This window comes from Quercus suber, unplaced genomic scaffold, assembly GCF_002906115.3.
Source record: "Quercus suber isolate HL8 unplaced genomic scaffold, Cork oak 2.0 scaffold_28, whole genome shotgun sequence".
Classification (NCBI taxonomy): domain Eukaryota; kingdom Viridiplantae; phylum Streptophyta; class Magnoliopsida; order Fagales; family Fagaceae; genus Quercus; species Quercus suber.
Genome location: NW_027069493.1, coordinates 191209 through 203677, shown reverse-complemented (window position 1 = coordinate 203677; position 12469 = coordinate 191209). Strand labels below are relative to the sequence as shown.

Here is a 12469-nt window from a genome sequence, read left to right as displayed (position 1 = left end):
AAATTACTTTAATCACATGGGCACAGTGATGTGGCATGAATTTCGTTCATACATTAACATTTTACATGAATTAGATTACAATAATGACATTTTTGAAAAATAAAAATAAAAGTATAAGGAATAGAGTGAAATATTTTAAAATATATAGATGATTTTGAACTAAAAGTGAAAGACTTTAGGACCAACTTTGCAATTTAATATGTTATATACTTATATAAGAGATGCGACTAAAGAGTTTCACTTACTTCTGAAATTAGAGAAGGAAAAAAGAAGCAAAAGCACTTATCAAACATGACACCACAATACATGTTTGCTAATCTAGGATCGATATTGGCCAGTTTGATGTTTATCCGGGCCATGTTTCAGCAATACTTTCCTCATCAGCTTCAAATCTTTCTTGAGAAATACTCTCAAAGGTTGATGGCTTACTTTTACCCTTATATCCAAATCAGGTTCAATCAGTTCACTGGAGAGCGTCTCACAAGGAGTGAAGCTTACTCTGCCATCGAGAATTACCTCAGCTCCACTACTTCCATGCAAGCAAAGAGGCTGAAGGCTGAAATAGGAAAGAACAACCAGTCACTTGTTCTTAGCATGGATGATCATGAAGAGGTTGGTGATGAGTTTAAAGGGGTCAGGCTCTGGTGGGCTTCTGGTAAACATGGTGAGAGAACACAGACGACATTGTTTAATCCAGTTCCTGATGAGAAGAGACACTACAGGCTCACTTTCCATAAAAAATATAGAGATCTCATTATTGGGCCATACCTCAACCATGTGTTGAAAGAAGGTAAGGCAATCAAGGTAAGAAACAGGCAAAGGAAGCTTTACACTAACTATGGTTCTTATTGGAGCCATGTTGTGTTTGAGCACCCAGCAACATTTCAGACACTTGCAATGGAGCCAGAGAAGAAGCAAGAGATTATTGATGACCTGAATGCATTCAGCAAGGCAGAAGAGTTTTATGCAAGAATTGGGAGAGCTTGGAAGAGAGGGTATCTCCTTTATGGCCCTCCAGGGACTGGCAAGTCCACAATGATTGCAGCCATGGCTAATCATTTGGGTTATGATATTTATGACCTTGAACTCACTGCAGTGAGGGATAACACTGAGCTGAGGAGGCTATTGATTGAAACATCAAGCAAGTCTATTATTGTGATAGAAGACATTGATTGTTCGCTTGATCTTACTGGTCAAAGGAGGAAGAAGAAAAAGGAGAAAAAGGAATCAGGAGAAGAAGAGAAGGAACCAAAGAAAAAGGAAGAAAAGGAAGAAAATGAAAACAAATCCAGCCAGGTTACACTTTCTGGGCTTTTGAATTTTATTGATGGGCTTTGGTCAGCTTGTGGTGGTGAAAGGCTGATTGTTTTCACTACCAATTATGTAGAAAAGCTTGATCCTGCACTAATTCGAAAAGGAAGGATGGATAAGCACATAGAATTGTCATTTTGCAAGTTTGAAGCTTTTAAGGTGCTGGCAAAGAATTATCATAAGCTTGAATATCACCGTTTGTTTCCCAAAATCAGTGAGTTGTTTGAAGAGGCAGATATGACCCCAGCTGATGTTGCTGAACATTTGATGCCCAAGTCAATTTCAGGGGAGGCAACATTATGCTTGGAGAGTCTGATCCAGGGTCTTGAAAAGGCAAAAGAAGAAGTAAAGTTGAAAGCTGAGGTGGAAGCAAAAAAGATTGAAGAATCAGCCAAAATTGAAGCAAAAGAAGAAGATAAGTAATTGGTGGTGAAGATTGATTGGAGAGCCAAGATGTGCAAAAGTAAACCGGCCATCAGGAAAAAAAGACACATGGAGGAGCAAAAAGTTATAAAGTAGAAATGAGTGAGTGGCCTGGGCTGTAAGATTCCGACTTTAGGAGTGGACCAAAAAAATTTCTCTCTTTATGAATAGAATAATTTTTTTTTTGATGAATTTACGAATAGAATAATTGGTTTTGTCAAATGAACTATAATGTATGACACATTTAATCAAACTTTTGTAGGTATGCCTCAATCTTGAATGATTTCTTAAAATCATGCAAATGTTCAACATAGCATGCCAATTTGGGAAATTAAGCTGCTTGAACATCAAAACTTTCTGATTAGCATGCTTCTCTTCAATTGGTTAATTATGCTTGGTATGAATTATGAGTAGACAAAGATATAAATGCCAAATAATGCAATTAGAATGTGAATGTCTACGCCATTTCAATGATTTAGGTCCCTACTCAACCTCCATGGTGTTCTATCTTTAAGAAAAATTCGATTAAATTCATTTGTTTCTAAGGAACAAATTGTAAAGCAATCCCACCTATGAGATAAAACAAAGTGTACCTTGCAGCATCAAACTTAACTTCAATTAATTTTACTTGAAGCATGTCGCAAAAATGTCCAATAAACTCTCAGTTTCTTGGCAATACCTAACTAAAGCTTTAAATTCTAAAAATTGAATAATTGGAAGTGGACTTTGTAACTTGTAACAGCATCAAACCGCAATTATGTACTCAATTAAATGCCGTACCACGGTCTGTAAGTCCTACATATAGTATAAAGATCCCAAACATAAGTGTAGAATGCAAGTTTATGGAATAATGTCTTGCAAAAATAGCTACACTTGTTTGCAGAGCCGGCCCTTCCACTATTGCCTAATTAGCCCCCAAGTGGAAGGGGGCCCCAAAATTTTGAAAAAGGAGTAGTGGAAATAAAAATAAATAAATAAATAATTAATTAATTTCAGATGAAACTCCAAAAAATCTTATACATCTTTATGACCAAAGAACAAAAAATCTGGAACATCCTTGTAAATATTGGTACCACAAAAAATTCTTTGGTCTAAACAAAATCAATTATCCCAAAAATATCATCCTTAACCTCTAAAGAAAGAAGAATTGAGAGGAAAGAAGACGAAAACAAAGTTGAGAGTCTGAAGAACTGAGAAGAAAGAAGCATTGTAAACTACTAAACTTTAAAGAAGTAATAAATAAGTGTGGGTTTGGATACATGGCAGGTCCACATTTCTGGGTTCAATGCGTTTTTAGTTTTTTTTTTTTTATTCAGCCGCATATTGTTGACTTTTCAATAGTAAACAGTGCACCTGTGCACTGTTCACGGGTCCCACGGCACTATTCACACATTTAAAAATTATTTTGTTACAATGTTTTCAGTTTTCAGTTTCAGCAAAATAAGTTTTATCCAAACGAACCCTAAATATATGAGAGAATAAATGCAATGGAAAAGTTGAGGAGCAGAGGTGGCCACGTGGGTGGGAGCTTGGGAATGGGAAAAATGATTTGAAATGAAGGTTCTAGGAAGGTAGTTTTATTTACTGAATTTGTTCTTTAAAAAAAAAAATTGGCCACTTATTTTGAATATTTTAAAACACTATTTTTTTATATATAATTAAAAAATTATATTAATTTATCTATTATAGTAAAAAGCAAATTTTATTACTCTAATATATATATATATATATGAGATGAGTTTAAGTTATACTTTGTGTAAAATTAAAAAATTATATTAATTTATCTATTATAGTAAAAAGCAAATTTTATTACTCTAATATATATATATATATATGAGATGAGTTTAAGTTATACTTTGTGTAATTCTATAAGAGTTACACCTTTTTTAAGCCGTAAATTTCTAAAAAATCAAATGGTTAAAAGAAAATACTATTATTTATCATTATATTATTAAATACTTACCAAATTAATAGTATCCTCATTATCTCTTTCTTTATTAATTGCTAATTGTGTTTTTTTTTCCTCTCTCTTTAGTCTTTGTTAAGTCCTTTCACTGTAATCTTTTTTTTTTTTTTTTCTTTTTCCTTCTCCTGCTGTTCATCCACGTCAACCCAACAAAAGATAAAGTAAAAAACAACATTGCCCGAGAATATTTTTTCTCCATTGCATGGCCTGCTGCCACCTCCTTCTCTAAGCTATTTATCTTCTCTCTAAGCCACGGCACCAATTCTCTACCACGTGCACACGTAGGAGGGTCAAGCCAAACAATGTATCCACAAGTATCATCTTGCAAGAAAAAAAGAGATTAAACATAATTAATACTTAAATAACAGAGAGATATTATTTTCAGATTCAATAACTTTGTACACAATAAATTCTACAAATTGTTAAATTTGTATATTATGATTAGTGCTAATAAAAATAACATTTTGTAATTCTAATAATAACTTGACATGTAGATCGTTATGAAAAAAGATCATAGAAAATGCTTTTAGATTAGCACAATACCCAATATTTTTCACACGCCCAAAACCTCCTCCCTATGTTTTCACCAGTCCATGATGTTTTCACTGGTGCAATTTTCCCACGGTGACAAAACTGCATCCAAGGACTTCCAAGTGCATGTGATGAAGTTGAAGAAGACGTGGTTGAGGGCTGGTGGTGTTGGTGCAGTATATCCATATAATCTAAAGAAAATGGCACAAAGAAATGCTATTATAGGCCTTGGAAAGAGGTGGAATAAACCGAGCTTGTTTCATTCCAGTGCTTAAGATACGCACTTGTGATATATTAGAAATGTTGGATGAATTGCAGAAAAATAAAAAATTACAGTGAAAGGACTTAATCTATATATATAATAATAGGTGAAATAGAGAGAAAATCCAATTAGATTTCAATTGGATTCTCAATTTTGCGCCACTTGTCTTAACCAAAACTAAAAAAAAAATCTAATTAGATTATAAATTTGACTCCAATTTTGTGTCATGTATCTTATCTAAATTTTCTAATTTTTGTGCCCAAATAAATGATGCATTAACATTTAACACAGAAGCCAAGAAAACTACAATGATAATGCTCATCAGCCTAAGCAAGAACATCTTACCTGCACACTTTTATGAAGATTATAAATTGGACTCTAATTTTGTGTCATGCATCTTATTTAGATTTTCTAATTTTTGTGCCAAAATAAATGATGCATTAACATTTAACACGGAAGCCAAGAAAACCACAATTATAATACTCATTGGCCTAAGTAAGAACATCTCATCTACACACTTTTATGGGTGATCTCAATAGAGTCTGAAACTCTTTTAATCCCACAACCAGAACCAAGGAGTCCAACGAGAAAGACTATAAAAGTAAAACATCATCTCCTCCTAATTCCATATCGTCATCCCATGTCTCCTCCTCTCTCAACCTCTACCAACTAGATCCACACACTACCCTCTCCTCCTCCTTACGGATTTCTCAGAGTAAGGCCGGGTTCAAACACAATGTCCCACTCTTCCTTACTTCACACTCTTATACATTAGCACTTCATTGGCGCCTCCAAGAAGATTCCAACCTCAATGATCAGTTTTTATTTTTTAATGTCCCTTTATATATTTTAAATAATAAAATGCAATATTCTCTTTTTTCTTTACTGTAGCATCACTTAAATAATAAAATGCAATATTCTCTTTTTTTATTCATTGTTTTATCTAATGCTATCCTATGTATGATAAACCAAAAAAAGAAAAAAAAGACCAATATCATCACTTAAATAATAAAATGCAATATATATTTTTCATTGTTTGATTTAATTCTATTATCCATGTGATAAACCCAAAAAAACAAAATCAAAAAAATTGGCTAATAGCATCATTACAATTAACCAGTCCCGTGCAATAGCACGGGGTTACATACTAGTAAAGACTAAAGAGAGAGGGAAAAAAAAAACACAATTAGCAATTAATAAGGAAATAGATAATGAAGATGCTATTAATTTGGTAAGTATTTAATGATATAAAAATGAATAATAGTGTTTTCTTTTAATCGTTTGATCTTTTAGAAATCTGTGGTTTAAAAAATGTGTAATTCTTATGGAGTTATACCAGGTGTAACTTAAACCTCTCTCTCTCTCTCTCTCTCTCTCTCTCTCTCTCTCTCTCTCTCTCTCTCTCTCTCTCTCTCTCTCTCTCTCTCTCTCTCTCATGTATATATATAAACTAGCCTCACTACATACACTTTGCACATACAATGAGATTTTTCTTTCTTTTTTTTTTTTTTTTCTTTTAGTATAGTGTCATAAGATTCCTTTTTTTTTTTTTTTTTTTTTTGAAAATATGGATTAGTAGGAGAGTGCCCTATTTTGTAAGAATTTCAAGTGGAGTTGGAGAATGCCCCATTTTAGTTCTCGTCTAAGGCCCCAAAATGTCTAGGGCATGCCCTACTTGTTTGCATTCTAAACGTGGTCTAGACAAGCATAGATGTGACAAAAAAATATACTATAATATGGAAACAATAACATTGCAGTAAAATTTAGTTTAAAATAAAGTAGAGCATTTAAGGGTAACAATTCAAGCATGAAAACGCTGCTAAAAGTTTATTACTAGAGTACTACAATTTTTTTTTTTTTTTTTTTTTGATAGAGTTTTAACTTATGACGTTCACTTCTAATTATTACGCTCTTTATCATCATACCAAGATATCAATCAGTTTTTTGTATAAGCGGGAATTAAATCTCAGATTTCTTATTCAACAATCAGAGACTTTACTAGCCGAGCTAACTGGAACCAGTGACGAAGCCAAGATTTTAGGTGTAGGATAAGATTAACAAAAAAAATTTGAAAATTAAATTAATCTAGGAAATATTAATCAATAATAATAACATTATAAATAAATCACTATATGTTAATGTAATTGTCATACGCGGTCTAATATAAAATGTAAATTTTTTTTTTTTCATACCTATTTTAATTTATAGTATTTACTCAATAATCAATAATAATTATCAATTCATAGTTTATAATTAGAGAAATGTTATGTCCACAATGGTGAGTTGTTATTTGTTGTTATTAGTGAGCAAGAAAGTAATTTCAATAATATGTTCAAATTAAAACCAGTAACAACCTGTTACTTAGAATTTGTTGTGAAAGTGTTGTAAAATTGTTGTCGACATAACACTTCTCTTATAATAATCAAATTAAGAAATTAATCTAAATACACAAAGTTCAAACATGTAATTTGATTCTTTAAAATAAATTGTGAAAATAAATTGATGTAAAAATATTAAGAATATTGCACTATACCTTTGAAGTTGTGTAGAATTCAGCCAAATATCTTCATCTTCTAAGTAGTTAAATTTCGGTTTATAGCAAAAATTTAGGATTTGAGACTAAAAAAAATTTGGTAACAAAAAGGGGGAAAAAATTAGGAGGCAAACGGGCAGAGGCACTACAATAAGCACATAAAAATAAGGATTGTTTTTAGATTCTTCAGCAAAGTTGTGGGGCAAGAGTATGTACACTAAAATTGGCTTTATTACTATTAGGTGGAACCTATTATTTAATAAAATAATTGCTTGTTGCAGTGTGAATGTAAAATGTCAAACCATGAGCTATGTTATTCCACCTCAAAACTAATTAGTGATGAGGAAGACACACTTAAATCTTTTATGGAGTTTGACATCACACCTCGAGGGCCTATTTTTAGAGTGGTTGTAGAGAGTCAAATTGTGGTCCCTCCTACAATCCCTTTCTCACAATGACACTCCCGTGGCTCGAACCCATGACATTGACTCTAATACCATTTGTCAAACCATGAGCTATGTCATTCCACCTCAAAACCAATTGATAATAAATAAGACACACTCAAATCTTTTATGCTGTTCAACATCACACCCCGAAGACCTATTTTTAGAGTAGTTGTAGAGAGTCAAATTGTGGTCCCCCAACATAAAGGAGTTGACAGGCTAATACATATAAGTAAAAGGCTTTTGACTCTATGTCAGGGGGCAAATAGTCTTTTACCACAATATATATATAGTACTAGTATTAGATAATTTTTTAGGAAGACAAGGGCGACAATGCCTCCTTCCCTCCACCCCTAACTTAAACCAACACTAGTATACTAAGGGTCTATTTGGTTGGAATTATAGAAAAGTAAGATAATAAAAAATAGAGAACGAATATAAAAGTGGGAGGATAAAACATATTTTAATTTTCTCTCATAGTGTTTAGTTGTGAGGATGGAAAAGTGGAAGTGTAAAAAACTCACTTATTTGGTTGAGAAGATAGAAAATATAGTTTGTATAAATTTACTCCTATACCCCTATTACATAATATAATAAATATATATATATATATATATTTGGTAATCATTAAATAAAAAAAAATCATTTTCCATTTTATATATATATATATATATAAAGAGAGAGGTGAAAGCCACCATTCAATTAAAAAAAAAATCCAACGTTCATTAAAAAAAGAGAAGCCACATTGACCCAAAAAAAAAACCACCAGCTGGATTCCCAAAAAAAAAAAAAACAACAACAACAAAAGTAGTAGCAAGTAGTAACAGCTGAGTATTTCCCTTGTTTAGTTCAATGACATTGAAGATTATCCCAAAAAAAAAAAATATATATATATATATATAGCAACAACAAACAAACCGGACAGATAAGTAAGAAGAAAAAGACAATTTTTTTTTTTTTTTTGCATTTAACATTATTTTTATAATATTTTAGTCAGTTGTCGACCTTACAAAAATATTTAGCAAACTAGTATCTCGAGTTTTTAAAGCTCGAGTTCCAAGATAGAACTCAAGTTTCTAAGTCTTGATTTGCAAGTGATGGCATCTAACATGGAAAAAAAATCCATGTGAAACTTGAGTTTTTAAGACTCGAGTTCCACCATTTTATTTCCTTAGCATCTGTTCTTCTCCAAGTAGATCGTTTTCCCTCTGTTCTTCTTTGAAGCTGCAAATCTGAAGGCCAGATCATCCACTGGAGCTGCAAATCTGAAGACCAGATCGTCCACCCAGCATTTGTTCTTCTCCAACTAGATTGTCTTCTCTTCTTCGGTGCTTTAGATCGTTTTCCTTTTCTTCTGTTCTTCGTCAGATCAGCAGATCGTCTCCTTCCTCAGTTCTTCTTTGTATTAGGTTCTTCTCATTCTAGAGATATGGAACTCGAGTCTAAGAAACTTGAGTTCCACTTGGATAAATTCTTCCACCTCAACAATCTGAACTCAAGTCTTTGGGGCTTGATTTTTTTCACCGAACTCGAGCTTCACAGACTCGAGATGCTAGTTTCCTAAATTGTTTCAAATTTGTGCTTACTAACAAAATAGTCTTTGAAAATTATGCTAGATGGCAAATATCCCCAAAAAAGAAAAACCAAAGACAAAAAGAAGAAAATGGTAAGGTCATTCTGAATTGTGCACAGGGACGCATAAGGGTGTTTTGGTCCATAAGTATTTTGGTGAGCCCGGGGATAAAATACCTGAACTCATTAGTTTTCCTTCCACAAATCCACCCAACCAAACACTTGAATAAATTTCTTTTCCTCCTCATTTGCTCTCTTTTTTTCTTTTTTTACATATTCCCTAAAATCTAACCAACCAAACAAACCCTAAAATTAGTGCTTGGAAGAGGAGATATGAGTTTCACTTAAAAAAAAGAAAAAAAAAAAAAAAAAAGAAATCAAATAGTACACATTGCTGTAAACGAGTCAAGCTTTGTCGAGTAATGCATATTTAAGCTTGGCTCGTCAAAAAATTACGAAAGCTCAAGCTTGGCTTGAGTTTGTGACAAGCCTAAAAATAATGTTTAAGCTTAAGCTTGTGGAAAGTCAAAAAGTTTGAACTTGGCTAGGCTTGGTCTCATTAATTAATCAAGTCAAAGTTAAGCTTAATATCAAGCTCAAACTTAGGCTGTGTTTGTTTCGTGTAAAATGTTTTCCGGAAAATACATATTTTTCGGAAATGCTATTTTCCAGAAAATGAAAATATTTTCTAAGTGTTTGGCTGCATTATGAAAATTGTTGTGGAAAATATTTTCATGTGTTTGGTTCTATTCTGAAAATGCTATTTTCCTACAATTTTTCACATTTTTTCAGCTATTTTCTCAACATCCAAACAATTTTTATTACAAAAAATTTCAAAATCACAGCTAATTCAACAACAAATTCCGGCAATCAAAAGCCACAACCACCAAAACATTACCACCACACCACCACAACAACAACAACAATCAAACTTTAAAAAAAAAAAAAAAAAACTGAGTTCGAGGAAGAGGGAGCGATGGGTTTGGGTCGACGACTTGAGCGAGTTATTTATGAACGAGTTTTTTATTGAGCCAAACCCGAGTTATTCATAATTAGCTTAGTTTATTTACAGCCCTAGTACACTTCACAATCAGGCATATCAGATTAAAGCCTTAAACTCCAAAATAAATTTAGAATTAAAGTCATGAGCCCATTTTAACTTACATTACACCGAGTCCCTGATTTTCCAAGAAAGAGCTAGAGTGATTTTACCGCAAAACCCAAGCAAAGTCTATATAAGTAGGCAGATTGCCCTAACATATTGGAAATCATTGCCCTGGGTTTAGATGGGCTCGATATCTGGTCCAGATTTAGAGGCCCAACATTGGCCCTAAGAGAACATCTGTTGAGTCAAAGCATCGCAATTAGAAGTAAATCTTGACCAAGCGGTAGAATAGTTTTGTGGGTTCAAATTCAATTATGAACCACGTCTCAGTTCACTGCTCACTAGACAGATATTAGGTCAGGACAAGAAAAGCGTCTGACCGCCACAATAGGCGAATCATGAATGAGTGATAAAAATTAAAAAGTTTAAAAGGTCTAATATTAAAACTTACTATTTTCATGCTACAACTGATCCGCGTCTTTTTTTTCTTTTTTTCTTTTTTTCTTTTTTTTTTTGAAGTGACACTAAAGACCAAAATAATAGAAAATTTAAAAATATAGGACAAAAAAATAAAATTGTTCAGCATGGCAGTCTTCGAATTGTTTGTGGACGCAATTATGCTCACGATATTGTCACTAGATGCGTGAGGAGAAGAGAAACTAGATGAAATTCAAGTATTGAGGCAATTTTCGTTTCTAGAGATTATGTTTTGTTTGTGACAAAGGAGTAAGGACAGAAGATAATATGGGCTCAAAGATTTGGACAATAACAAAAGGATCTTAATCTTCGCTTTTAAGTTCTTTCAGAATATTTCTCTCCCAAAAAAAAAAAAAAAAAAAAAAAAAAAAAAAAAAAAAAAAAAAAAAAAAAAATAACAAGAGCGTAACAATAATAAATATTATACTTAAAATTTTAGTTATTACGAGTTTGAGATCTACACACACACACACACACATATATATATATTCATAAATTTGGATTCAAAATAGGTGTTTTTAACCTAAAATTGTTTTTTCCCATTATTTAAGTGCACAAAATTGACTGAATGTACTAAATCGACCAAAATGAATTGAAGTGGATTAAAATAGACCAAATTAAGACTGAATAAGACCAAATAGATAGAATAGGACCAACGTGGATTGAATAGAACCAAAATAGACCAAATAGAATCGAAGTGGATGAATAGGACCAAACAAGACCAAAGTAAAGCGAATTAAAACAAATAAGACCAAAGTAAACCAAAGTAGACGGAATAGGTCCAAAGTAGACCGAATAAGTCCAAAGTGAATAGAATAGACCAAATAGAATCAAAGTGGAATGAAATAGAATCAAAGTGGAATGAATAGGACCATGTAGATCAAATAGAACTAAAGTAGCAATATCCTTTTTTTTAATTGTCATAAGCTTGAGCCCATGTTATCCAGCTCAACACAAACTACAATGTAGGCCCATAAAGGCCCAAGTCAAAGATAGTTTACTCTACTCTGCAAGTAAGAAGTAGCAAGATTTTTATTTATTTATTTAAATTGTCATAAGCTTGAGCCCATATTATCCAGCTCAACAATAGCTAAAATGTAGGCCCAATTCAAAGGTAGTTTGTTATATTCTGTAAGAACCTNTGGAGGGGTTTCAACTTCCTCTAGCCCCCCATTTTTAATTCCCTTAAATTGGAGAGATTTGGAGGAGAGTAGAGTCAAAACTATTGACTAAATAAATTACCTAATTTACCCTTATTATATTAACAAAATACACAAGGGGAAGGGTTAATTACTCCCTTCCCCCTTACTAATTTTAAAAACATCCAAACAAAGTAGAGGGGAATCATTCTCTTCTACTCTCCTCCCCACTACTCCCCTCCCCTCTACTCCCCTCTACTCTCCTCCCTCTCTAAACTTCCAAACAAGCCATTAGTTTCTGTTCTCCTCACGCATCTAGTGCACAATATCGTGAACATAATTGCATCCACAAACAATTCGAAGGCCAAATTGATTTAGGATTGGGCTTTCTTTCCTCCATTTTTAGTAAAGTACACCAGGGTTTTTTTTTTTTGGTTGGGGGGGGGGGGTGTGTGGTGGGAAGAGAGGGAGGGGGGAAGGACAATGACAAGTAATAAACAAGTTAAGAATAATTACAAATATTAAAAATTTACTTACTAATTTAGTCCCAAGCCGCATTATGTATCTAAATAGTCCTAATGTTTCAAAAATGTTAATTTAGCCTCCAAAGTCCAACCTTTTGCTATTGTGTACAGTACGCTATTTAATAACTAGGTTGTCGAGTCACATTGATGAGCATTTTGGTCACTTCGGTCTAGCTAAATTTT

The 12469-nt window shown here is 32.9% G+C and overlaps 1 protein-coding gene across 1 annotated transcript; it reads left to right on the top strand.

Annotated features, from left to right (window-relative positions):
- Positions 1 to 233: 233 nt before the first annotated feature.
- On the top strand, positions 234 to 1999 carry LOC112008895 (AAA-ATPase At3g28580). The gene has a single exon (XM_024041265.2). The coding sequence runs from the start codon at positions 292 to 294 to the stop codon at positions 1732 to 1734; it is 1443 nt and encodes a 480-aa protein (XP_023897033.1). The 5' UTR covers positions 234 to 291; the 3' UTR covers positions 1735 to 1999.
- The last annotated feature ends 10470 nt before the right edge of the window (positions 2000 to 12469 follow it).

Excerpts from the sequence above, each read along its gene's own strand:
- LOC112008895 (XM_024041265.2), top strand. The coding sequence starts at position 292 with ATGACACCACAATACATGTTTGCTAATCTAGGATCGATATTGGCCAGT.